The sequence below is a fragment of the Coloeus monedula genome (assembly GCF_965178545.1).
Source record: "Coloeus monedula genome assembly, chromosome: 2".
NCBI classification, from domain to species: domain Eukaryota; kingdom Metazoa; phylum Chordata; class Aves; order Passeriformes; family Corvidae; genus Coloeus; species Coloeus monedula.
Genome location: NC_138782.1, coordinates 99,613,848 through 99,641,377, shown reverse-complemented (window position 1 = coordinate 99,641,377; position 27,530 = coordinate 99,613,848). Strand labels below are relative to the sequence as shown.

Here is a 27,530-nt window from a genome sequence, read left to right as displayed (position 1 = left end):
TATGGAGCTGTGTACAGCTTAAGCTCATAATGTATAATGTAGTTAGCATCTAACAAAGGTAAAAGATGAAAGGACCCCATTCTGAAAATTCAGACACATTTATAAACATGAGAGAAGGAAAGCTCACACCGGTGAGTTCTCAACAGACAAATACATTATTAAAGCATAACAATAAATTATATTAAATTTAATAATGTTGATCCTTAAAATGGTTATTTCTGAGGAAATATCACTTAAAAAGCACATCAAAACTTTCATCACTAGGAGTGAAACTGGAATTTTACATATGTCAATTTCCCACTTGTTTTACAATAGGCTTCAGATTTGTGAGCATATTTTTTATCATACATCTAAAAACAAATTGAAAAAGGTTGCAGTTAAGCTGTGCATCAAACACATCAAGGTGAGAAACAGGCACTTGACAGTATAATGTGCAAGGCAAAACCTTTACTGGTCACAGTATAAATAGTTTCTTAAGAGGGAAATTAAAAGTTCTCAGTCCATTTTTGAGAGCAAAATATTAAGGGCTACTAACAGATCTTCTTCTGTTCTTTCAGGTCAGCACCAACAACCAAATTAACACTAGCTCATGCCTTAGAGGGTATTCCATAAACTATAAAATGCAGCATACTTTACCCAAGAATACTAATTCTTTCCTATAATTAACCTCAGCATACGTACTTGCCCAAGGCAAAAAGAGTTTACTCACAGACTAAACAATGCAATATAAATGCTAACTTTTTCTCCCCTATTAATACTTGTTAATATCTAATGCGAATTTTACAAGTATATTCACCAGTTGAAAGATCCTGTTTTGTAGCACAAAACATCACTGTTCTTTTATATAAACTTAAGAACATCTTTTAGCATCCTATTAGGAAAATAAACCCAACCAACTGAAACCATTTTGCTACAGTTTCCCTTCAGGCACATCTCAGCAGGAATCTCCAAAAAATACCTATGCAGGAACTGCAAGCCAGAAAACTGTACATGAACTGGAGGAGAGAGGAGAAGGAGAGAGCTAAGGGAGGAGTAATGTGGCAGTAACAGAAACAAGCTTAGAAAAAAATTGCATGCATCCCTTTTCATCAGCATAACCTTCTTGCAAAAATATGTTTACAAGACATCTGTTATATAAAGATCTACACTTTCTTGTAAAAATGCTGATTTTCTCTGACATGCTAGCTTCATCTTCCAAATGCACTGGCCATATTGCTAGACAGTCAAGTTTCAGTTCTGTTATACCAGTTTAACAATCAGGAGAGAAAAGGCCTACTGTTCATTTCTTATGAAACTTTTGGTTTGATTTGTATACATGAATGTTAAAGAAGTCTTTGTGTGGGTCATAGAAACAAAACAGAAACTAACTTTGGATCTGACATCAGCTGCACCACTAGTGAGAGACAATATGCTAAAAAGAGGCACTTTTATTAGTCATATATACATTTCAAATCTCAAATCTAACATTTCTCCTTCTTTTACCAAAAAATCAGAGTATCAGTAGCTAATAAGACGGAACTTTTCAGCAAAAATGCTTCAGAAGTTGTGTGCACGCACATACTTGCAATGGCTCAGTTACTCAGCTACCCTGAAAATGCCAGAGTATAATTCAGTCATTGCTTATGCAGTGGGAAGAAAGGTAAAACACACTCAAAACCAAAAAAGAAGTTTGTAGGACAAGGATCAGCTATTATAAAAAAATGAAAACATATGCCCTTCCATAAGAAGCAGCTTATTCCTATATCCAGATTCAATATCCCCCCAGAATATCAAGATCATCTTACACTTTACTCAGTGCTGTTTTCCAAATTTTCAATAATTTCTATTTTCTGGCATAGCATGCATCTTAAAAACGGAGAAACTTAGCTTTGTCAAAAAAAGTTCAATATTAAAAAAAAACCAACAACAACAAAACCAAAATAAAACAAAAAACAACAACCAAAAAAATCACAGGAAGAAAACCCAATAAAACAAAACAAAACACCCCCCAAACAAACAGGGGAAAAAAAAAAAACCCAAAACGCAAAAACTTCCAACTCTGGAAGACCCATTTGACCCAACTGTTGGTGACAATCCTGTAATGGAAGGAATTACATTAGAATAGTATTTTCCCATGTCACACACAGTACAGCACAATGTGACAGTAAGCATCTTGTATGCACAAGCTGAAGCAAATGCTGAGGCTGAAGATTTGGAAAACAGTACTAAGTACAAGCATTCTCCCTGCAAGCAACAGATTGGTATAGTTAAAAATGGACAGCATCAAAACTAAAATTTTGAATGGCCCTCAAATAACAGAAAAGAAACAGGACCTCAAGCTAGTGGAAGCTCCTACATAAGGCAGTCAAATTTACAATCAGCATATACATTCACTAAGGAATTACTTGGGTTTTTTTGGTAAAATCAACAATCTGACATACCGCAGAGTCTGAATGTGAAATATAGGCACAAAATAGATTCTCTACTTTTTTTTCAGTGTGGAAAAAATAGCTATTAACAATGTAATAAGAAAATTTACTATCTGGTGAGCAAAAATTTGTAACAATCTGAATAAAACAAAACACTGTATAAAGGTGCAATATTGAGCAGATTTGATTTTGGTTTAAACATATGAGTAAATCATGGAACCTTTCTCTTCTTACCTATTAAGTATTTCACACTACCAGTATCATTCTAGTTCTTCCCAGTTGTCAGTAAGGTTACCTTTGCTTTGACGTCTAATACTAACCAGCTTTCCAGCTGATTTGATACTCCACCTGGAACTGTTTCCTGAGCTGGCCAGGTTTGTGTATTTTGTGGAGCCTTTGGTTTCATCTTCCCAGCCTGACCAGGCTGTATAGTCACTTAAAGGAGTTGCTGCATCACTGGCAGAGTCAGCAGTGGTAATCTGTGGTGGTTCCCATCCCTCAATCTCATCTGGTTTCCTAGATGGAACATTCTGCTTTATCACCAAACTGTCCCAAAAACCTGGCTTCTTTTCAGACTTCATCTCTTCCTTTAATTTTAGGTTTGTTCTAGAAAATAACAATGATGTGGTGATTATTTTCTCGATTTAACAATGTATGTAGTAGTTATTAATAAACATCCAATTAAATTATGTTTTACACTAAGGAAAGCCTGAGGCAGCATATCCATTACTGCCAGCTTCAGGAAAAACACCCTCACATACACATAAACCTAAACACAGCAGAATCTTTCAGTGATAAATCAGAAGAGGACTGAGTATGGTCATTTTCTATTACAAAAGAATTCACATAACACTATCTCCCACCCTGTTCCTGTGGGGTGAATTCCACAGAGCTGCCTTCCGAAATGTACAAAGTATTTTAGGATGTATTAGAAAAATTTAGGACTTTAACCAAACCAACCAACCAAACAAAAACAAATTTAAAAAAACCCCAGGAGTATGATAGTAGAAGGAATATGAAAATATTCTAACATCAGCTTTAACATTCACTATGTTACTCAGTTTCATATACATGTTACCACCTCACCAGTAAAACCTTATACCCTAAAATAGTTGATGTACACAGTATTAGGACTTTAAAGATACCAGGCTTTTTATTAATATTTTAATAAAGATCTATACAATACTGTGAAAACAGCTGTTTTGTATTTCTGGTAAGAACTCTTCAAATCCCCCTCCCAAACCCAAAAAATAACTGTAACTTCTCTCTCAGACATTTGAAAGGCTATTCATATTATTACTTTTCTTATCCCATTAAGAATCTTCAACCTGAATAATTTTGCAGTGTGAAATATTTAAATTAAAGAATGTCAGAAGTTTATGCATAACTTTATATGCAGTATTACATATATAGTCAAATAATGGGCCACAAGGAAAGGTTGAACACCAGGGGTGAAACACACAGCCTTCAGGGTTCAATGAGCTAAAAAGCAAATTGAAAACATTATCTGTAGTAGCATATAAATTCCTTAGTCACAACTAAACTCACCACTGAATCTTTTTCAAATATTTCCATTAAAAGAGCTTTGTTCCATTAATGAAAGCTTAGCTCTATCATATTTAAACAGAAGCAACTCAACCAATACCTTTAAAAATCCCTTTTCCTTTACTGAATTTTGCATTTATGATTCATCAGAATTTTCATCTTGCTAAAACCAGCCATAGATTCCAAACACTTTTCTTGTATTTTGTGAACAGCACACATAAAAGTTGCACTTGTCTTTAAAAGTAAAGTAAAAATCATGACATATAATTAAAGAAAAATATCCTTAACTTAAAAACCAGGCAGTTCTCATAGTAATATCAAAATAGTTTCTACATTGGTGTAACTCTTCTTACCATACTTCTGCTCTCTTCACTCTTCTTCTTGATTCTTATATTCAGCATCAATTGCAAAGCATTATTACAGGAGCCTAGCATCTTAATAACACCCATAAAATTGCACAGGGATAGTAGCTGGGAACTTTTGGTAAGTTTTATGGAACAGGCTCAAGTAGAAATAAAATACATGGATTTATATTCTAAATTGTTTATTTATATACATACACCCCCCTAACATGCATATATGTACACTTGCATTCTGAAACACATTAATTTCAAAGTAAACTGGAGACAAAGCCTGCTAGAGCAAGTCTTATCAAAGCTAGTGTCTGGTAGGAACCGATCTACTGATGTGTGGCATATTTAGTTTGTAACCAAGGCAGTGAGGTAGCACATGGAAGTAAAGCCTACACGTAACAGAATGATAGTCAGTCCTGGAAGAGCGAAGTTCTGTCCAGGGAACTGCTCTCACCACATCGGCAGCACAACTGTGCCAAAAATCCACCCCAGCACCAACAGATCCTAGTATAGCTACTCCACTTAACCTTTCTAGGTGTAGTAAGACTTCAAAAGAGAGAGTAAGGCATGTAAAAAAGGGAATTTGTAAACTCAACCATAATTAATCCCTAAGAGGAAAGGGAGAGTGTGAGAATGACCCTTGTACTTACAAGCCTTTACTACCTGACAAACCTAAAGATGTTTACAATATTGTCTGTCCTTTCCTAATACAGCATGCCTTATTCACTGTAAGCTTAACATATACATAGCTTTGCCCATAAACCCTTCTCTGTTGATTTGATTTCCAGCAGTTGAACACTATTGTTTCTCAGTGTCCAGCTCCATTACTTTGCACAGCTATTTTCTGTTCCAGTGAGTGTATTTTAATACCAGATAGACCAAATGGTTTTACTCACCCTTTGGATTTTGGAGATTTGCATCCTGCTAGCAACTGCTGTTCATCATCTTTATTGAACATAGATGTCACTTCCTTCCAACCCCGGAAACTTGCACCTTGAACCTACACAGAGAAGTAAATCCTCATCAGTAGGAGTGACAGACTTACAGGCACAGAGTGGGACTGCCACTGCCAACGCTGGGGCTGACGGGCAGCAATTGCTGTATCTCCTGCGTGCAGTGCCATTGGCAATTAGGCAAATCCATACAGCTACAGAGGATGGCCATGCTTGGGAAAAGAGCCAGTCCAGTTTCTGCAGTAGAGCTCTTCCTTGCTGAGCAAACAATACAAATCCTTGGTGATTTTATGATGTCACTGAATACGGCTGGGCTCCGTTTTAATGTATCACAGTAAGAAGGGAATCCAGGCAGGTTTAAAGAGTCTAAAGGGCTTCAGTAGACAAGAAATGAAACAAACTGTCATTTCTAGAAAGAGTCACCACAGACAGGACAGCCACGTGCATTATGAAACCCTTTAGATTCAACCTGCTTTATACATATTGTCCCTCTTCGTAACCCTAAAACTACAACTTCTGGCCCTGCAAGCAAGAAGGGTAAGAGCACTGGCGCACCAGTGAAATGGAAGATGTGGCACTGGTGCACTACAGTGTGTACTCTAAATTTACTCTGAACATTAAGCATGTAGCATAAATTACTTTTTTAAATTATTAAAGGTTTGATTCTCCCTCCCTCAAGGCAAAATAACTAGGTATAGGTTATTTTTACTTTGATAGCATGCTTACAAAAACATGCACGTGTGTGTCAAGCACAGAATGTGAAAGTTGCTGCTCTTCTTCACAGGATCCAGTAAGAATGGCAGGCATAGCCTGTCAGTGTTACTTGACTATATTAAAAAAATACGATACATTATGAAGTATAATAATCAAAACAAAACCACAGCTGTCAAGACAAGCAGGAGCTTTTGGCAAGGGCACGTAGTAATAGACAAGGAGGAAAGGCCTTCAGCTTAAGGAGGGTTAGTTTAGATTAAACATTAGGAAGAAATTCTTTACTGTGAGGGTGGTGAGGCACTGGAACAGGTTGCCCAGAGAAATTGTGAATGCCTCATCCCTGGAAGTGTTCAAGGCTAGGCTGGATGGGGCTTTGAGCAACCAGATCTAGTGGAAGGTGTCCCTGCCCATGGCAAGAGGGTTGGAACTAGATTATTTTTAAGGTCTCGCCCAACCCAAACCATTCCATGACTCTATCATCTGTTATCTTACTAAAATTCTATTATTTTGGGCTGTCTTCTTTCAATAATGACGTTTCATCAAGTCATTTCCACCTAATAAATTTGCTGATTACAAAAAAATAGAACCACCTTGTTATTAGTTTTGAGATAGCAATTTAAGACATAGAACAGGCTTAATTAAAATTATATGTGCCTTTAAAGAACAACATTGATGAAAGACTCATCATTGGAGAGAAGCATTTATACCCACACATTCAATGTAACAAAAAGGACATACCTATACATACACCTTCTTTAATCTAGGGCATCATACATACTTCGCCAATGCAATCCCAACCTTTGCTGCACTGTTTGGATACCCAAGCAATCCTCCAACCAAAAAGAAAAAGAAAAGCACCTATATCTAGCCAGAAGCTTTCCATACTTTTTAACTTTAGATTTTTTATAATTTAATTTCATTAGTCCAATTCTGATTCACAGATACCTTTAAGAACAATTATGAGAACATTTCATTGTCAAGAAAAATGGCATGTGCAGGTCTTCAGATAAAACTTTACAAGCTCTGCATTCTTTCTACCTGTATGTAAATCACTATCTATGTACACATTGTACCATTCCTTCCATATTTTCATATCCATGGCATTTGGTAGGTATAAGGCTAACAACCAGATGGTAACTGATTTATTCTTCTCTCAACTAGTCCTTAGGAGAAATGCACACTGAACATTTAAGATACATTTCCACCACTTACTTATTTGGGGTTTCCAAAGGAAACACTGTCAGGATAATCTGCAGAAGAACACCAGTGTCCAAGTAAACCATATTTTGCCAATACGTGATACAACTCATTGCACAAAGCCTACTACACATTAAACAGACTAGGCTGAGAGAAACCACAGAAGTGCAAGAATAAAACCAGAATCACTGCCTACCATGCCTAAGCCTCCTCTCCTGTACCTGCCCGTGCCAGCACCGATCTCCTGAAACATCTTTTCACTCCACCAACCAGGAGTAAACAGCTCACTCTTGATTGTCTTCTCAGTGGTAGCATACTGCAGAATTTAAGTCTTAGCAAACGAGGAGGTCAAATACATATTTCACACTTCCAGAAGCATTTTCGTAACTACTGAACTGTTTTTAAGACAACAATCTTGGTTTTTGACTACTGCTGTCATATAGCTGATGCATAATAAAGGAATTCCTCAGAACAGCCTGCTGCATTTCCATGCTTCTTTTCAGAGTTCTTGGAACACTTTTAACTGACTGGCAAGTGCAGCTGGAACAGTTACAACTGTATCAGCTGGTAGGTACAGCTGAGGAAGGAGATCTTGAAGTCACCATTCCCTGGAGCCATCAGTTTGACATGCAGCAGCCGTACAGCCAAAAAATGCTGGGAACCATCACAAGAAGAATTAGACAAATTCAGACAGGAGATCCATAAATGAATACCCCCTATTTAAAGGGGTATACTCTCTAATACCTCAAAACAATGATTCTTGATGTTAGGGAAAGAGGCCCTAGACACCAGCCATGTTATGCTCTCCCTGAACACCATCTCCTGTTGCCACACTCACAGATTGCCAGAATACATGGGCCAGTCTCTGAATCAGCTGGGAATCACTTACAAATTACAGAGCACCAAGACCCATATCCCAGCACAATTAGCTTCCTTGCAATGGATGTCAAAGGAAGGTCAGTAAGTAAAGATGACACTTCAGTAAGCTGACTCCTCACCACACTGGAGACTCATTTTATGTAAAACTATTAAAGTTATGCAAAGTATGAAAACACAGTACTGATATGGTCTTAAAACATCAATCCACTGGCAGAAGCTCTGTATTTCATTTTTATGATGTAACTCTCTACACAAAAGTATTATTTAGTCCTAAAATTTCCTAGAGGGTTTATAAATATAACTGACCTGATTATATTCTCAAAACTTTAAACTACTTTTCCCTGTGTCACTGGAAAAAGAAATAATTCATCATCCAGAATTCACAGAATTACACAGCCTTTACAGCTGGAAAGGACCTCTGGAGACCATCTAGTCCAACCCTACTGCTCAAAGTAGGGTCACCCTCAGCAGATTGCCAAGGACCATGGACAGCCAAGTTTTGAGTATCTCCACAGCTGGAGAATCCACAACCTATCTGGAAAACCTGTTCCAGGGCTTGACTGTCCTCATGGTGAAAACATTTGTTCTTATTTTTAAATTATATTTCTTCTATTTCAATTTGTGCCTATTCCCTCTTGCCCATTCACTGAGTACCCTGAGAAGAGTCAGGCTCCATCTTCTTCACAATCTCTCTGCTGCTGGTGTACATGCAGAAACCCTTCTTGTTGCTCACCACATTTCACTCTAGGTGGATTTAATCCTTCCTAACCTCATCCCTGCATGCTCAAAAAGTGTATCTATACTCCCCTCAGGTCACTCGACCCTGCTTCTACCTCTAGTAGGCCTCCCTTTAATGCTTGAGGTTTTTCAGGAACATCACGTTCATGCCTCCTGTCACCTTTGCTTCTTTCTGTGCCTGATGGGTTGGGCTTGAGCTTGGAGTAGGTGATCTTTGAAAATCAAAGTTGACTGATAGAACCAGCTGTACACTCAAAACCAGGTTAAAAAAAAATTTCAGTGAAATGCCATGGGACAGCTAAAAAAAAAAAAAGGAGACCACTATTAAGGAAGAAAGCACTATTACTGACTACAACTGTAACATCAGATGTTAGAGGACCAGGTTGGATGCTGCAATCTACTATTTTTCAAAAATGTCAATGAGAAACAAAGCAGAAACTTCTCGAGATGCCATTTCAGTATTCTCTGAAGTAGAATACAGACTGGTCTCACAGTAGTTTGACTATGACAGCACATGATTAAATTTTGAACAGCAATTAATAAATTTTCTCCTGTATCTTCCACTTTAGGTTGTGAAAACCTGTGCAGCAATGCGCTGTGCAATCACCTCAAAGAACCAGTAAAAACTGACATTAAGCATACACATTAATCCATCAACTGGCAAACTATTGAGAAGCCCTCATGCTCTGTTCCAACTGCTATCTTAAGAGCTCAAGCCCAGAGCACAGATTCTTTTCCTTTAGCTCCTCCTAGCTTATAAACTACTTTTTTCCCACCATGAGAAAGCTGCCATTTAATTAGTGTATCTTCTGAAACTGGGAGTACAAGCAGTCCCTCCTAGAACATCATGCAAAGGATGTGGTCTGTATCCCTGGTCACACTGTCTACTGTTCCTTCTGCTCACTTCTCTCCTCTCTGCTTTGCCAACGCTTCAGTATCGGTGCCCATCTGTCACACAGATCCCCAGAGAGAAGTCTCATAAGGTGGCAGATATGGTTATCAGATACTGCTTCTGAAAAGGGTCAACCCAGTCCACTGCCTGCTCACTGATACTGCCTTCCTTAGGCGATGGTTTTGTACCTGTGTGATGCTGTGGAAAACTGTTTCAACTACTTATGCCAGCAGAAATCTAACTCCCTCATTTTTTGCATTCTTTTAGGCTAGTTCTTAGAATCAATTCATTAAAGATAAAGCATGTGGAATTTAGGGGCAACAGCACCTTTTTTGTAGCAGCAACTGTTATAACAGCTGAAGCATCCTCTGTCATCTATCAACTTTCTTCCATAATCAGAGCTTTGCACATACAGTATGGCTCCCCCAAAACCCCTAAACTTCACTCTAATCTCAACCTCCACAGTAAGACTTCAGTTGTGTTACCTGTATTGATTCAAGTGAGTCAACTGTATATAAATTGTGTATGTTGACTGCAATTTTTCTTTCTTTAGATAAAACAGGGAACACATGTTTTATTATTTATTTATTTATTATTTATTATTAGTATTAAGTTACTGATAGGTAACTTAATAAAATGCCCCAGAATGGGTCAGGACCTCTTAAGTTGGAAGTCTCCTACAAAATTGATAGGTATTATAACCAAAAATTACTTTAATTACACCATTTTTCTTCACATCGACAAACACTGATGTTTACAAGACTCCCATCTTCCCGTAATAGGTAAACAGGCAAAGACTAATAAATGAACAATCAAAGAGTCTACTGGGAAACAGTAAAGCATCACTATGAAGACTTTTCAGTTAATTTTACTGTCAAAGGTAAACAGTTGATAATTAGAGCTCTGCTAGAGGGCAAGAAGGTTCATGAAAAATTTGGGTAAAAGGCAACAAACCAGGAATACTAACAGCTGAGTATAAACTAAAGAAGTAGTTCAGTTCTAAAAGCAAATTTTAAAAGTATATTGCACCCAAAAAAAGTATGCAGACACAGATGAATATATACTAAAGAAGAAGATAATGTAAAATTAATTGAAAACAGGTAAACTTCTGCATCAGATGGATGTGGTTAATACAGATTAACACCTTATAATGGGAAAGATAAAAAAGCACAGAATTCAATCAAGTCAAAGAATAATAAGAAGATCTGGGACATGGAGTCAGAGGTACAAGACCAACAGTTTACAAAGCAAGAGATTCAAATATGTCTGAAGTTTACTCTGACTGCATTAGGTGTGGGTATCAGTACTTTCAGTATATTCCTGTTAGACTCTTCTACTTCCCAACTGCCAGGCCAGCAGGGCTCTGGAGCACAGAAATTACTCTCTGCGGGCTAGAACAAGCCCAGAGTCTTAGCAAGCAAAATGAGCAATTACAGGGGATTCTTGCTGTACACCTCCACTGAGAACCAGCACGTTCAATACCATTGTGTTGTTATGTAGATAATCCCTAAAAAGTCACTGCTCAGCATGTAAGAAATGAGATTTCCAGAAATTTATATTTGGGCCATGTTTTAGCAGACCTTCACAAGTATTTTCACAGGGGATTGACAACTGGTGAATCAAAATTCTCCAGATAAGTAGAGGCACTCCACAAAACACTTGCAGAAATTTTTTATAAATATAAACAAAAAGAACGCATTTTCCTCTTGACCTTGACTGAGAAGAAACAATTGTTCCACAGATTCACTTACTCCTCCCCTAAAAAAAGTGAAGCTAAACTAAAAAGCTAGAAATAGAATTTTCCATATACATACCTTACAGTTCAATAAAGTTACAACTAAGTGTTTAACAGTTAAAAAAAACACCAATCAGCCTTAATTATTAAGAAGCATTCTCCCCAAATTATAGGAAACCTCTTCATAACATGCAAGAACACAGATAACAGAAATTTAAAAACCAACTCCCCTCCAAATTTGTCTTACAGATATTAAAGCATTGGTGGTGGATGGGATTTTCTCAAGTCAGCCAGCCTCTGGTGTGCAGACAAAGGGTTCTTGTTGTGTACCAACACCATTGAATCCTTCTCAGTGGGGCTGCTCTCAATCCATTCTCCACCCATCCTGTACCTGTGATTGGGACTGCCACGACCCAGGTGCAGGACCTTGCACTTGGTCTCATTGAACTTCATGAGGTTCACATGGGCCCAACTCCGTCTGGTCAAGGTCCCTCTGGATGACATCCCTTCCCTCCAGCTTGCTGACAGCACCACACAGTTTGATGCCATCCACAAACCTGCAGAGGGTGTACTCAATCCCACTGTCCATGTCCCAGCAATGATGGCAAACAGGCCCGGTCCCAAACCTGACCCCTCAGAAACGTCACTCGTCACTGGCCTCCACTTGGACATCAATCCACTGACCATAATTTGTTGCGTGTGACCATACAGACAATTTCTGATCTACTGAGTGATCCATCTGTCAGATCCATGTCTCTCCAGTAGAAAGACATGGATATCATGCGCATGCTTTGGGCAAGTCCACATAGATGGCATCAGTCGCTCTCCCCTCATTCACCAATGCTGTAACACTGTCATAGAAGGTCATCAGATTTGTCAGGCATGATTTGCCCTTAGTGAAGCCATGCTGGCTGTCACCAATTCCCCCCTTATTTTACATTAGCTTCAGTATAGTTTCCAAGAGGATTGGCTTCATGACCCTGTCTGGCACAGAGATGAGACTGACTGGCCTGCAGTTCCCTGGTCTTCTTTATTTCTTTCATTAAAAATGGGGGTTATGTTCTCCATTTTCCAGTCAGTGGGAACTTCACCAGACTGCCATAACTTCTCAAGTATGCTGGATAGTGGCTTAGCCACTTCCTCCACCAGCTCCCTCAGAACCCACAAACATATCTCATCAGTTTCCATGGATTTGCACGCACCAAGGTTCTTGATCTATTGTGTTTCTCAAAACTTTGTTTCTTTTCAAAATCTGGCCTAAAACCAACTGCAGAAGAAGTTTCTACTGCACTTTTAATTCAGAAGCTGAGCATGGCAGTGAGACCCACAAAGATTATTTTTGCAGAGAATCATAGAATCATTTAGGTTGGAAAAGACCTCTGAGACCATCGAGTCCAACCTGTGACCGAATACCAGGTGGTTTACCAGACCATGGCACTGAGTGCCACATTCAGTCATTCCTTGAACACCTCCAGGGATGGTAACTCCACAACCTCTCTGGGCAGCCCGTTTCAACGCTTAACCATGCATTCAGCGAATAAATTCCTCTTGATGTCCAACCTGAACCTCCCCTGATGCAGCTTGAGGCCATTTCCTCTTGTTCTGTTGCTGCTTAATTGGGAGAAGAGGCCGACCACCACCTAGCTACGACCTGTGTTCAAGCAGTTGTAAAGGTCTCCCCTGAGCCTCCTTTTCTCCAAGCTAAACACCCTCAGCTCAGTCAGTCACTCCTCTAGGACTTACTCTCTAATTCATACATCCAGGCAGAGTGTGAACATATCTGCGTTTTGCAGAGCACCACTGGAGCATTGACAGTTCCTCACTTTGAGATGTCATGAGGCTTTTTAACCACCCATACCTGCCTTTCAAGAGAGCTGTGATGAGAGAACTAGAAAACCTCAGCACTGCAATTAGCCTGTCCTCAGTGCTCAGTGGGCAGCTGACTGCAAGAGCAGGATCTAAGACCACTTTCCAACCTCCACCTCCAGCCTTTAGGACTAGCTCCCATTTCTAGACCTCCAAACCTAGGTCAAAGGCTTTCCTCTGCAAATGGGCATCGGCACTGCCTTAAAACCCAGGTTTTAAGAGACAGGGAAGGCTGTCTCCCTAAAGAGCACACACATTATTCATCCAACACCTTCTTCTTCAAGATCTTTGTTGCTCTTCACCATACTGTTTCAAAATGAAGACTATTTTATTCATGACATGTGCGTTCTGGAAAGGCCACACATGCAAGTCATCAGCCTTTTATTAGCATATTAAAGATTTTAGAACTTCTGGAATATCACTGGACTGACAGCTTCTAAGACCACAGAACAACCAGATAAAACACCGAATTGCTTTTAGAAGGAGAAGATGAGAAGGATAAGGTGCTTTCTTGAGAACACGTTTTTAAGACAAGACGCTTTTACTTTAAAACACAAAAATACTGCAGCTCAGTGGTTTACCTAGTGACATTTCTGGTTTTTTAAGCCAGAACACACACTTAGCAAGCCTTCCTGAATTACTAAGAAAGGGGCAAAAAAAGTTTCAATATAGAATAGATTCATTTGAAGATTCTCTCCCTAAACATTTATCATCTGGTATAAAATATATGGTAATGTATGTTTTCATAAAAAAGAACATATTTCTTCAAAAGGGTAGAAAATCGTATAGTACAATGTGACTTCTATTTTCAATGAAAATCATGCTGCATCTGAAGTAGAACAAAAAGAAGAGACAGATGTTCAGTTTATACATATTAATGCAAAGTATCCTATTACACTAATGAACCTATTTTAAAATACTTTTCTTTATACCTATGGAATTTCAAAACAAGCTCTAGCTTATCATAATAACTTCCAATTCTTTCATCTTCTACTAATGTATTTTAAGAACATAAAAGAAGATTCTTGGACACATATCAAGGTAAAAAAATTTAACTTGCATTCCTACTTCTCTTTTCTGAAAGAGATATGAAATAAAATCCTTAACCTCTTGTGGTCAGAGAGCCAGTGGAGCTACACGTTATGGAATAAACAACCCCAAACTCTTCTACTTTTCATGTTTTTATTGCCAGTTGCTTTTAGGATTTAGTGCTTGTTTAGCCTTCAGTTATTCCTGTGGCTTCTTATTTTCATCTTGTGTTTTAATAGCCATTATTGGGAGGAAAAAGAAAAAAAATCAGGGTACCTTCCCATCCCCATTAATGAAAGGAAATAAGGGAGCTTTCCAACTAATCCTGCACTACTAATATTACTTCAGTGAGGACCCCATGACCAAGGATCATACATAATTATAAAATCATCAATGAACTATACATATTCCTAATCAGCTATCCATGAAAAACTGGCAACTTATTAACATACATGGACTGAAATACATATATGCTATTAAATGTTACATTTTCAAAGAACAGGTATTTACCTTTGTTGCAAGATGTGACACTGAAGATGAAACTTCATCATGAAGAAACTGGTCTTTATTCTCAAAAAAAGGATAAAGATAAAAAAGGCCCATAGTCAGTTTTGGTTTGACAATTTGCACTGACACATTTTAGACTATTCACAAATGCTTTTATTCCATTCAGCACATCATAAAAGAAAATTGACAAAACATGATTACAACACAAAACTAAGTGAACACCACTATTAAAATACAAATCTACACTTAGAATGATGAAAAATATTGTACCAGATGTAAAACCCAAAATCAAACCCTTACAGAACCAAAAACCCCATACCACAAAGGGAGAAACACCCCTGCATCATAAAAAATTTAGTACAATTAGTTTGGTTTTATCTTAATGATAGTGTCTTAATTTTTTGGATCTGCACTGAGTTTCTGAATACTGTACTAGATTATGGTTTATGCTTTGTCTGTGGGCTGAGGGGAGAGGAATGTCCCAAGATTCTTTCCTCCTTCACATTAAGAAGCTCTACATTTCCTTAACTCAAAGATAGACTTTCATCCACATTCCTTTCCCCTCCATTCAAAACTGTAGATTTCAGAAGAAAACTAGAGTGCTAAAGACGCCTGTGAAGGTTATTCAGTAGAGAACCATTTCTGCCCATCTCCGAATTAAACTGCTATGTCAGTATTGTCAGGCCATCCTGATACTATCAATGCTCTCTTCAAGACAAGACAAGGCAATTGTTGGGAGTACTCCAGAGACCAAAGATAAAGGAAGTGGGACACAGAATTAAGGAAATATGCAATTTTCAATTTCTTCACTCTGTGTTTTAATGAGAGAAATGTTACCTTTTTTTTCTTTACATATGACTCCAAATACAAACAGTTCCAAGTGCAAAACCAGAACAGCCACATATGACCAAAAATATTTAGCCCCAGTTTCAGGAAAAAGCAGAATTAGAACAGGAAAGTGGAAAGTGTCTTTGAAGCAGCTGTTTCACAAAATCTCCAATACTCCCTCTGGTCCATATTTTGATTGCATCAGCCACTTACTGTTTCAAAAATCAAATTTATCAACTTCTTCCTTTTCAACTAAAGTAAATGCTAAGGAGTTGATATGCATTCCACATGCACATATCCCAAGACACCTGAAACACTCATTATCCTGGCTCCTACGCATTGCCAAAGGCCTCCTTCACTTTGCTAACAGCATCAGAAAGAGGTGAGAAAGCCAGCACAAGAGTGTTATGTATGTTTCTAGTCATGTGGGGACCCAGATGCATCAGCTTCATTTTGAGAGACCAGCTTCAAATACCATGCTTTTTTAAAACTTTATTTACTTATTTATATTTCCTTATATGTATTTACATACTAATGTCTCCACTTACTTTACAGTCAATACTTTATATTATACAAGGGACACGGATAGAGCATTTCTAGAATAGAGTATGAAGACCATTGCTCTATAGTTCAATAGTATTTGTATGTTGGAATAGAGTGAGTTGTAGATAGCCAGATTTACTTGCTGGGGTAGAACACAAAGTCAGGAACTTGTATTTTCATCCAAAATGAGACTATTACTTCTTGTGGATTGCAACAAGATATTTAACTTCCGAATTCAGTTAGCTGTTAAAATAGGAGGATATTATTGTAGATGGGGTACCAAAAATGAAAACATTAAAATTTGTGTATTCTCTCAAATTAAATTCAACTTCTTTCACCCCTTTTGGTTTTTTCATTTCTCTATTTTTAAGAGAAACACTGGCAATGTTTTAAATGGAAACAGCTCACACTTACTATTCAGAAGTCTCCCTGTTTCCCCTCAACACTCTCAGCTCTCAAACTTTTGCATGAGGTTGCAAAGTTCTAAACTTAACATGATGGAGTCTCTGCTAGGACACAGGGTACAAGCTAGAGAATACTTCAGCTGATTTAACCAAACTTTTCCCAACAACAACAACAAAAAAGTCAACAAGAACTAGGAAAGCTCCAAGGGGAAATATGGTAAGAGAAGAAATTCTCAGACATCCAGAGCCTGCAGAACTATCAGTTTCAGCAACCAACCATACTGTCTCCAGAACAAACAAGACACTGTTAGTACCTTCCAAAGGAATAACACCTCTCATTTTCATTCTTCCAGCTCTCCAAGTATCTTAGGAAGGAAAATAAAAATAAAAAAGTGCATAGAGGCATCATGTTCTAGTAGAGAGAGGAGAAAAGATGGAGTGTGAAGCCATACAGCCTCTAGCAAGACTGAGCACAAGGAAGCAAGAGTGAAAGGCATTTTCACAGTGGAAGTTTTTAGGGGAAAACCACAAGATGCAACAAGCACCTTACAGGGCTAGGGAGTCAGGATAATAAAATGTGAATACCACTGCCAACAAAAGATGGAATTAACAATAAGTAGTAGACAAAAAAGGGTATTTACTTGCATCTTTAAAAAAGGGACAACTAAGACAGTGTTGCTGTATTAATAGAGTGCTACTACTCATGGTTATACAAAGTGGTACCTCCTAAGGAGTGCGACACAAGTTTGCAGCAACTATACTCATGCAACCCAGGCTGATGGTCAGTGGACAACACATAGTTTAAAGAGATGAAATACAAAGACTGAAATGCATTAAACCCTTAAGAAAGAAACTGGTGAGGATCCAATCCCTAAAATACATTTTTTTGGGGTGGAAGACATATCAAGTATTCATACTATCCTTTTAAATATACTACTGAAGAAAAAGGAGACTTGGACAATGGCAGAGTGCTTGTGATGCCCATCCATACATCCCCTACACTGTTTGAAAACAGCCTGTAGGTTTGAATTCAGCCGTCTCCAACAGACTAGATTTGAAAATGTTTTGTGGAAAATCCATCCTTAAAAAAAGCAGAGAGAAGCAGACTAATGCCACACAGCAAGAACAAGAGTGTGAGAGGAGCAGGTATAGGGGTTCAGAGCCAGCCATGGCCCACACGGCAGGGAGGGACCTGTGCACCCTGCAGGAGAGATGGGCTGTGTATTAAAAAAAAAAAAAAAGAGGGAAAGAGCAGAGGGAGGGAGGGGAAGTGTCCCACCACTGAGAAGAATCCAGGAGAAAAGATTAGAGATCACATACAACCTATCTTCCCTTGTTACCCACAGAATAATTTGTATTTTTAAGTGATACACATTAGTACACCCTTCTCTCGATACATATTCTCTACTTTTGTTACCATTTTGAGGTAAGAGAGCCTCTGATTTGGTTTATCAATTTTCTTTAGAGGACAATCTAACGTGTAAAAAAAGCTCATCTTCACTCTTTATCATGCTGCATAACACATAGTGATGCTGAACACTTACAAATCGTTTCAGTATGTTTTAGTCTGGTTGGTTTACAGTTATGACAATTCATTGTTTTACTTCAATTTAAAAGAAAAACATGGACTACGTTACAGTAGATACTTCTAGGTGGCTAAATGCTAATGCTAGTGGGAAATGCTGATCAGCAGCTTGAAAAGCCCTCCAGTTCTGGCAGGGGAAGGTTGGTATGCACAGCGTGTTTTCATAAGGAAACAAGTGCCCTTTTGTTGGACATACTGCAAACCATAAGGTACTCAAGGGACTAATTCAACTAGCACACAAACCTTTTTGTATAGAGATCAAAATTGTAATCTACTTCCCTCAGCTTCCTTTGTGGTAAAGTAATTAATTAGTGTCTTTAGATCATTCACTTTCATAATTCAGGCCAAGATGAAGAATGTTGAACATCAAAGAGTTAAGGCAAATAACAGCATCATTTTGTCCTGCACGCCCTTCTTGTGCTCTAGTAAGTAAAATGGTATATTATCGATTTTCTCTACCCAATTGTGGGAGCTTCCTATCATACACACACACATTAGCTGTACAAACAAGAGTAAACAAGCTATTGTTAAAAGAGTAGGTCCTTTTGGAGCAAATTTTCACCCTTCTACTGACTTATCACATCCCCACCACCTATCATCACATCTCATCAAGGACTGAGTGTAATATAAAGTCTAGGTTGTCATGCCTGTAAATGCGAATTAGATTATGTACCACAAACGTATCATTTAAGTGGGAAAATAATCCCAAAACAAACAGCACCTGAAGAGATACACTCCAGGGAAGAATTTAAAATAATTTCCAGTGCTCCTCAAACCTTACTAAATAATTTAGTGATAGGAGAAGGGAAGGTTAGAAAAAAAAAAAGGAAAAAAAAAAATCACTCAGGAAATCACAAACCTGAAAGTCAACCTCTGAAGCTGGAAAGATTCCCAAAACACTGATTACAAACCAAACAGCAGAACAACTATATATACACAGCCTGACCAGAAACAACACAGACTGGGAAGAGGAGATCACACTGCCAGATCACCATCTTAAAATACAGCTAACAAAAAAAAATATTTCCTTGGGTTTGAGGAGGATCTTAATATAATGTAAAATGAAATAAACAAGACTAAAGCTGATTATTAATGCAAAAGTCACTCTGCTTGTCTAAGTTTAGAACCGAATCCAAAACAAAGCAAAATACACTCAAGCATGAGTAAGAAGAAAGTTATCAGTAGAAGATCAGTGGCATTTGGCCTAATTTTTTTTGCTGTACCTGTAATATACACCTGGAAAAATTCAATGCATGGATATATGCTTTCTGAGTCAGGATATTGATGCAACAGTGATCAAATGTAAATGGGCACTGAAGCAACTCTACTACTTTCAGCATATTCCTTTAACACAGCTGAAAAACAAAGCTGAACTGCACCTGAACACCCACACAAAACTGAACATGCCTTTAAGAAAAAACAAGGCTTTCAATTTTAATGAATAAAGGCTGCATTACTCAGTCATACATCGCTTTCTTCTTGGACATGAGGCTATATGTTCAGCAGGAAAACTCCAGTCCTGAACTGTGAATTGCCTCTGCTCATTTCTGGCAGAGATAGCCTAGACTGAGATCAAGATAATGTGATCAGCCTCGCCCATACTTCATCTACTCCTAGATCTCAAACTTCCATTTGTATGTCCCTAAAGCAATGAGTGAATCAAACCAGCCATCTGGGCAGGTGGTGTAAATTGAAAATTTCCTGTTAATGTCACCAATGAAAAGTATTAACCTAGGCATTTCTAAAGTCTTGCTTAAGAGTAATTTGGTATTTTAAATTCATTTTTCTCTTCTATAAATAACACTTTTCCACTCCAGGTTGCTCACTACACTTAGAAAAACATCTTTATTATGACAATAAACTAACTAAATAGTGACAGTGAGTCCTATCCTGCAAGTTTCCTCTGCCAGTTTTCAGCAAAACTGAAAATACTTTTGTTGATAAAGAAAAGGAAAATGTAAAATCTAAGTGTGTTGAAGAATTATACTTTAATTTTGGCATATATTTCACAGACAAGCCTAATTTGGAAACTTGCTTTTAAAATATAATTCATCAGGTCACTTCTAAAAGAACTTATTTCACTCCACTAACTTTAAAAAGTCTGAGTGGCTATTTCAGATACAGAGGACAACCCATTCAACATATTTAAAAATGCTTCCATTTCTAGGCTCCAGTCTCTCATAACTGCCTACTATTCACCAGCCCAACTGAGAGGTGAAAACATAGGAAAACTGCTTTTCATCTTTCAAATACTTCAAATATATTCATAATATTAATAATAATGATGGTGCTCTTTTCTTCAGTATCCATGGCTGTTAAGAACTTGCTTAGCATTTTCAAACTCTGTTTCATTCAACCACTTCAGTTATTGTTTCACATTCCATTATATTTTAAAACAGAATATCTAAATTATTTCCGTATTTTTACTGTCAATTGATATAAATGGCCAAGTGTACCAGAGAAGATTAATTTCAGAATGTAAGTATTTACACAAGAATACTTCTGTAGTTCTGCATTTTATTGGCATTACAAAGAGAAACACTGGAACACCAGATTCCTATGCTCTCTGTTTTTATATCAATACACAACGTTACTCTGTGCATCTCTGTAGTAAGAGGTTATAATACATCTTACTCAGACTTTGCTTCTCTGAAATATTTTTGGAAGAATATTAATCACCTTAAAATATTAAAAAAGCTCATATGTCATTAAGAATTTAGTTTTACCTAATTTATAATATTTCAAATATGCTTCATGAAATGGAAACAGCTGTATTAAGATCAAAAAACCATCAACCGTCAAAGCTGAAACAAAGAAGGTCAGATAATGAATTTTAATTCAATTTCTGTTACAATTCAACTATTCCAGTGTTCAATTTTGATGAAATTTCCAACCGAAAATCTGTCAATTATTTTTAACAACTTAGCCATAGTAGAGGTTCATATTTGGTGTTTCCTTATCCAGAAAACAAACCAATAGATGCTAATTCAAAAGACAGTAGCTGACACACAATTCTTACTCAGTCATGGAGTTTGCCATTAAACTACATGTCTCCGATAAAGGTCTTGGATGAGTAATGGCCATATTTTCCTAGTATAGTTTCTGCAAAACAGGCTGAATGCATCATTTTTTGTTACAGTGTTCAGCAGCACACATACGGCTTCCTTTTGATATGTGGCTTTTATCACACAGGCAGTGATCACACAGACATTTTCCCAGAGCTCCTCACAGAGAACCAGCAGCAAAACTTGTTGGAAATGTGCCTTTGATGATGACAGAGCTGAAAGAGAGCCTACCTAGGAAAGTGTTCAGCAGCTTCTAGTAACTCTACTCATGTTATGGATGTCCTCACACAATCTTGGCAAATAGCTTTTATAAAAGCAAGGAAAACATTATAAGCCTACTTTAACAGTAAAGAATTAAAATTATTCATTCTTTCTCAAAACCCATTATATTTTAGTTTGTATATTGATGGTAGGAAGTCCAGCAGTGGTAGAGAGTATGGCTCCAGAAACCTCCCAAAACCCCAAGAAGATGCAACAAATGATTTAGGGAAAGCAGATCTCAAGCAGTGCTGTAGAGGAGAAGATGATGCTGGCTTCATGGATCAGGGGGAGTGGATAATTTTGTGTTAGGCTGGAGGGGAGGAGGGCAGACTCAGCTGCTGATGGCAAACCCAGGCAATCAGAGCCAGTAAAGCAGAATTGGCTCGAGGAAAGATACAAGTGATAAAAATGACAAATGGGGGAGAGGAAAGGGACGTACTAATAAAAACCTTGAAAGCAAGGACAGAGATTTAAATGCAAATTTCCTGAAACAAAGTGAGGCCAGCTGAAGAAATGGAATCTGAAGGATGAGGAGGACTTAAACTTCATGCCATAAGCAACAACATTAATATCAGCAATGGAATTTGCAGGAACTAGGGGATGGGAAACCACAGCATAGGTATTAGAAGCTGCAGAGGAAGTAATCACCATCAGTATGGGAAGTGAGGGTCTGCACAAGAATTTCAGCTGTCTAGACAGCAATAAAAATAAAAATAATATTAAAAAAAAAGCAGGCTTGCCCTGGAATTCATAGAGGAAGCAACAGTAAAGTCTAGGACACAAATTCTCTTTCGCACAATAGATAAAAACCACCAACAACCTGCAGGTTACAGGCTTGACTGAAAGAAAAAAATATATACTGATGGTGTCTGTAGTAGGAGACTAATCAGACAATATGTGTTTTGTGGACTTTTAAGAGTCAGCATAAGCCGACAGAGAGGGGATGAGAGGTGAGAAACAGATATGATCCCAGTCAACTGTGTAAAAAATTACAGTATAAATTAAACAGTGAAGCACCTCAAAAATGAAAAGAATTTAAAACTTAGAAGAAGTCCCAAAAGACTCTGTCAGCTCTGTAGAGTTCCAGAAAGACTGTGAGAAAGAAACAGGAGCCACTCAAGAAGCTGCTGAAAGATTGTACGTGACAAGAAGGAGGAAAAGCAAGAAAGGCAGGCCAAGGAAGGCTCAGGAAAGTCTTCGTTGACAGTACCACAATCTAATGTTCAAGAATGATGACAGAATACAGGTGATGGGTTTTAGCCAGGAAAATGCCACTGAAATGTGACAAGAACAACTCCAATGAAGAGGAAAAAATCAGGCTAGCAGAGGTAGCCTGAAGGTATGATGGGATTATTGGAGTACTGCCGGCAAAGCCTGAGAAACACAGAAATGGCTAGAAAGTGAAGGAAAGGCATTAGCTGGATTAACATTGACTACTTAATTTTTTTTAATTAAAAAATACCCTTATTCAACCCATTAGTAAAACATAAGAAATGCTGCTCAACTCCCACCCATTTCTGCAGGGCTTGTGTGAGTTCAACTCATTCCAAGATGAAAGCCAGTATTAAAATCGTACCAGACACTTAAACATCTTCATTAAAAGAGATAGCTAAAATTCTGTATAGCCAACCTTCAAACATCTTGAGCAAGTCTAAACAAAATTCAGCATGAAACATGTTTTTGCACATATTCTCTTTGAACATAACAAAAAATACAACTGGGGAAAACAGATCAAGGCTAGGGTTCTGAAATATTTTTACATGAAAGATAGAGTTTCATTAGATAATATAGGTCAGCCTGACACCCATCCCCTCCCCTAATATATAGATGTATTTTAACGTGGAGTGCCATTTTACATCACAGTTACACATGATATTGACACAGCATTGACATCTCTGAGAACTGATTAGATGGTAGGATTGCAAGGAGAACATAGCACAACTGCCAAAACAATGCCTTCCAGAAATCAAAACCCAGCAGCTTTCCCTTTCCAAAAATACAACTACAGTTTGAAACATAATGACTATATTCCAAACTGAACACAGGTTTGGCATGCACCACTGTACATTTCTAGCATATTTTCAGAGACACACACAAGAAGCACATTAATTTCATCTTATACATGTGTACTATTTATGCATGTCAAGTTATCTTCATGCATTAATTATAACTTAAGTGAATAAAGTACCTTCATTGCATAAATTAAAAATACTTATGCTTCAAAGCATAAATTAAAATTTACTTCTAAGATACAGTCTAAAACTGTCTGGTCTAAAAAAACCTCACAATAATCCACACATTTATTTACACAAGTACTGCTTCAAAATTTACTTGTCTTTCTTATCTCAGGAAACACCTTACTATTTTAAATAAGTGTTAACAATTCAAAGTACTTGAATGTATGCAGAAACTTTTGCTAAAAAGTGGTCAGAGCCTGACAGTTCCCTCCCTTGCAATTTTCATGTTCTAAAATTTGTTTTTGTTCTCCCCTGGAACAAAATCAAACCATTCTGTATAACACAAAACCAGAACCATCAAAACTTCTCTTTTTAGATCAAACTAAGCTTTTCTATTTAAGAACTATGAACTTCTACAAATTCAAATGTCCGCTTCAGCCCAGATCAGGCTTCCATATCTAAACAGGATGATTAAAATTTCTCTAGAGCAACAAAGGGGTTTTTTGTGTTGGGCTTTTTTTTTTTTTTTTTTTTAACTTATAGTAGACTAATTCTTTCTTGCTGTCTGCTACTGCGATGTTCTAATTATTAGGTTGCACAGTGAGAACTCCTTCACTCTTTCTCAGCTTTGAAAAAACAATATACAGCACCAACATTTCATTATACTGGAATACTTTCAATGTGGTTTGCTTTAATGACATAGATGTGACTACCAATTTCTTTCTTTTGAAGTTAAAAAGTTTCAGCCTTATTTATAGCATGAATATAAAAAGCTTAAGGATTTTCTTCCCACTTGCTTATTAAAAATGAAAAAAAGGACAAAAGATGGTTGTTGGGAAAACAACGTATCATAAACCAAAGTCAAAACACGATGACTCTGGTTCATCTTCTCTTTTACCAAATGATGTATCAGAAAAGGAAATGAAATCTAACAGTCAACTTCTGTTGTGATCTAAAGCTGGGTTTCTTAATTTACTAAAAAGCACTCAAACTAATTATCTGGATTTTGGCTCTAATGATAAAAAATTAGGGAAGTCCTGGATTCTCCTCTTCTTGATGAAGTAACCTTTCATTCACAGCAGGCTGTACTGTAACAACTTACACACAGACTGAAGGTCTTCCTCAGCCAAACTCATGCACAGCTAAGGCACCACAAGAACTGCCCCCATAACTCCTCCAAGCTCTCATGGTGGTCAGGATGCAGCAGCAGAGAGTGCAGATCATCACTGAATCCCTCTGCACATTACTGCATTTCCCTCCCTTACAATCATATTATTGGGAGAAAAAAACCACGATCTGATGAATCATCAAAAAATTCAAACACTAAAAGCAAGGAACACGAACTAGATCAGCTACAAGAAGCTGAACAAGTGCATTGGTTACCTCATGCTTTTCCCTTGACACCTGTCCGAGCCATGTTTTAGATACACTGTACCTACGGGTGACCTAAAAGATGCCCTGAGAATTACAATGTCAGTCAAGTGGTCAGAGCTTTCTGTATAGTCTATTCTTCCTTAAAGCGTACACAAACTCTAAAGTATTTACCACTAAATACTTTGGGCAGGGTGTTGCATTTCTTTCAAAATAATTTGATTTTAACAGGCAAAATAACTAATAGCTTATGATCTTCACTCCAGCCTCTGTGCCAAGCTACACTACTGTTGTGCTAACTTTACTGAATCCTTTATCTTCAAGAATATTTCTTTTAGTGACTTAGAATAATTTATTTTTCTCCTGTCACCGCCAACATCAAAATCAGCATCCCAGTTCCACTTGGAGTTGAAAAGGAATTTTCTTAAAATTCATGAAAATGCAAATAATTTGCATAAGAAATTTTTGTCATCACCACTATAACTTGAGATTACAACTTATGGAACAGAGGCCCAGGACAGTAAAAGACAATTGGACTGGACAAAATAAAATAAACAAACTTCAGCCTCTGTTGCTAAAGTAGAGAGCTGGGAGAATTGTCTGGACAGAAGTCTGAAGAATCCTCTCGTGACTGGGAGGCTACAGTCAGGAGCCTCAAAGGGGGCTTGGACCATTAGCGGTAGAGAAGACAAGCAGTGAAGAGACAGTGGGATTTACCAGAAGCTTTTGGTGACCTTTGGTGTTCAAGGAGGGTTTCAAGAGGGGACCAAGTCTGTGAGGGCTATGATAGTACAAGCCAACAGCTCAGCAAAAACAGTGGAAGCTTACAGCAAGCACCTGAGGGTAGGAACTGTAGGAGGCAGAGGTTAGATGTTGCGTTAGAGGTTGGGGGAGATACTTCAGGTCACCTCAAACCCCACAATCCCCCTTCCTCCTCTGAAGGGGGTCTCCAAAGTAAGTGTCCATTCTTCTTCTACAAGAGGAGATCCTATTCATCCATATGACTCTCCACAGCTGCTGTCAAAGAAGTAGCAAGGGCTATGGCTCTACTGTTTAACTGTGCAGGAGCAAGGGGAAGGCAGGGCTAAACTGGTGATTTTGGCTACTGGAAGATGGAGAGAATAACTGCTGTGACTGGGAGAGGCTGCTCTTCAGCAGTTGCCACATGTGTTGATAACCCACAGCACTTGTCAACCAGAAACTCAAGCTGAGGATAGTTTATCCAGACACACTCCAGCTCTCTCAGCAAGATAGGTGAGACAAACATGGGGTAGAAAGTCGGGTAGGCTTTATTACCTTCTTTTGAAAAGAAACCTCACTGTTTTGCAACCCAAGGCAACTGCTTACTTCACAACCTCTCATTCATTATCTAAAGTAACACTGTGGCAACAGAAGATCAGCAACGAAGCTGTACTGGGTAGTGTAACAAGCTCCTGAGCTGGATGGATGCCTAATTGCTACCAAGTTTTTGAAAGCAAGTCAAACATCTTTTTTAGTTGTTTTCCCTGATACTCAACTGATACCCTTCCTTTCAGGTTATATTTGTTGAGAAGGTCACCGCTGGTATTCAACTTATCACTTAACAACAAAAGCTTTCAAACAAGATTGCAGCTATTTAAAGATAGTGAACTACCATTAACGAAACCATAGAAAAAGCAATCCTGCCAAAACATTAGTGCTCTACACAAACGCGCAAATAAAGTTACGTTCTAAAACACCCTTGTTTAACGTATTGTACTTAACAGATGGGTTCCAGTGCCTCTGCCTAGGATTGGAGGAGAAAGTACCCTGCGGTATGAAGCCACTGGAATGAAGAACAGCCAGTCCCAGCAACGCCGGAGGCCGGCTGCTGGGAGGAACCAGGGGTGGATAGGCCAGTCAGCACCCCAAAAAAACCGGGCGACAGTCGCACGATCAGCTCAAACACTCGCAGCTCCGACCAGGGCCAGCCTACCGGCACATCAGGGTGGGAAAAGTGATTACTCATGCCGCCGGAGAGGAGGGCAGCGGGAGCGGGGCCGAGCTCACGACCCCTCGGAGCCGGGCTCCGCGCTCCTACCTGGGGGGCCGCGAAGGCGGCGGCGGCGGGCGGCGGCCCGCGAGGACGCGTCTCCTCCTCCTCGGGCGAGTCGTCCAGCAGAACTTTGCTGCTCTTGTTGAGCTTCCACATGGCGGGCGCGGGGGCGGCCCCGCTGCGTCCCGGCAGCGAGCGGGCCGCGGCGGGACCGGACGCTGCTCCGCAGCCCCGGCAGGAGCGGCTGCGCTCGGCAGGGCTGTCACCCCGCCGGGGGCTCCCGGCCGGCAGGGAGGGAGGGAGGAGCTGCCTGGCGGCGCCAGGAGCCCGCCCCCCGCCACCGCCTCGCCCACCGGCCTGCGGATGGAGCCGGGGGTGCGGACGGTCGGTCCGCGGCGGCGGGGTGGGCAGGGCAGGGCCGGGCCGGGCCGGGCCGGGAGCCGCCGCCCCCCGCCACTCCTCACCT

At 38.8% G+C, this 27,530-nt stretch overlaps 1 protein-coding gene across 1 annotated transcript; it reads right to left on the bottom strand.

The window, feature by feature from the left end:
* Positions 1 to 2,668: 2,668 nt before the first annotated feature.
* On the bottom strand, positions 2,669 to 27,220 carry TDRP (testis development related protein; the record flags this gene model as incomplete). Its single annotated transcript, XM_082303438.1, has 3 exons — positions 2,669 to 3,014; positions 5,203 to 5,306; positions 27,110 to 27,220. 3 exons carry the CDS (start codon positions 27,218 to 27,220, stop codon positions 2,669 to 2,671), a joined length of 561 nt encoding a protein of 186 aa, XP_082159564.1.
* Between the last annotated feature and the right edge of the window lie 310 nt (positions 27,221 to 27,530).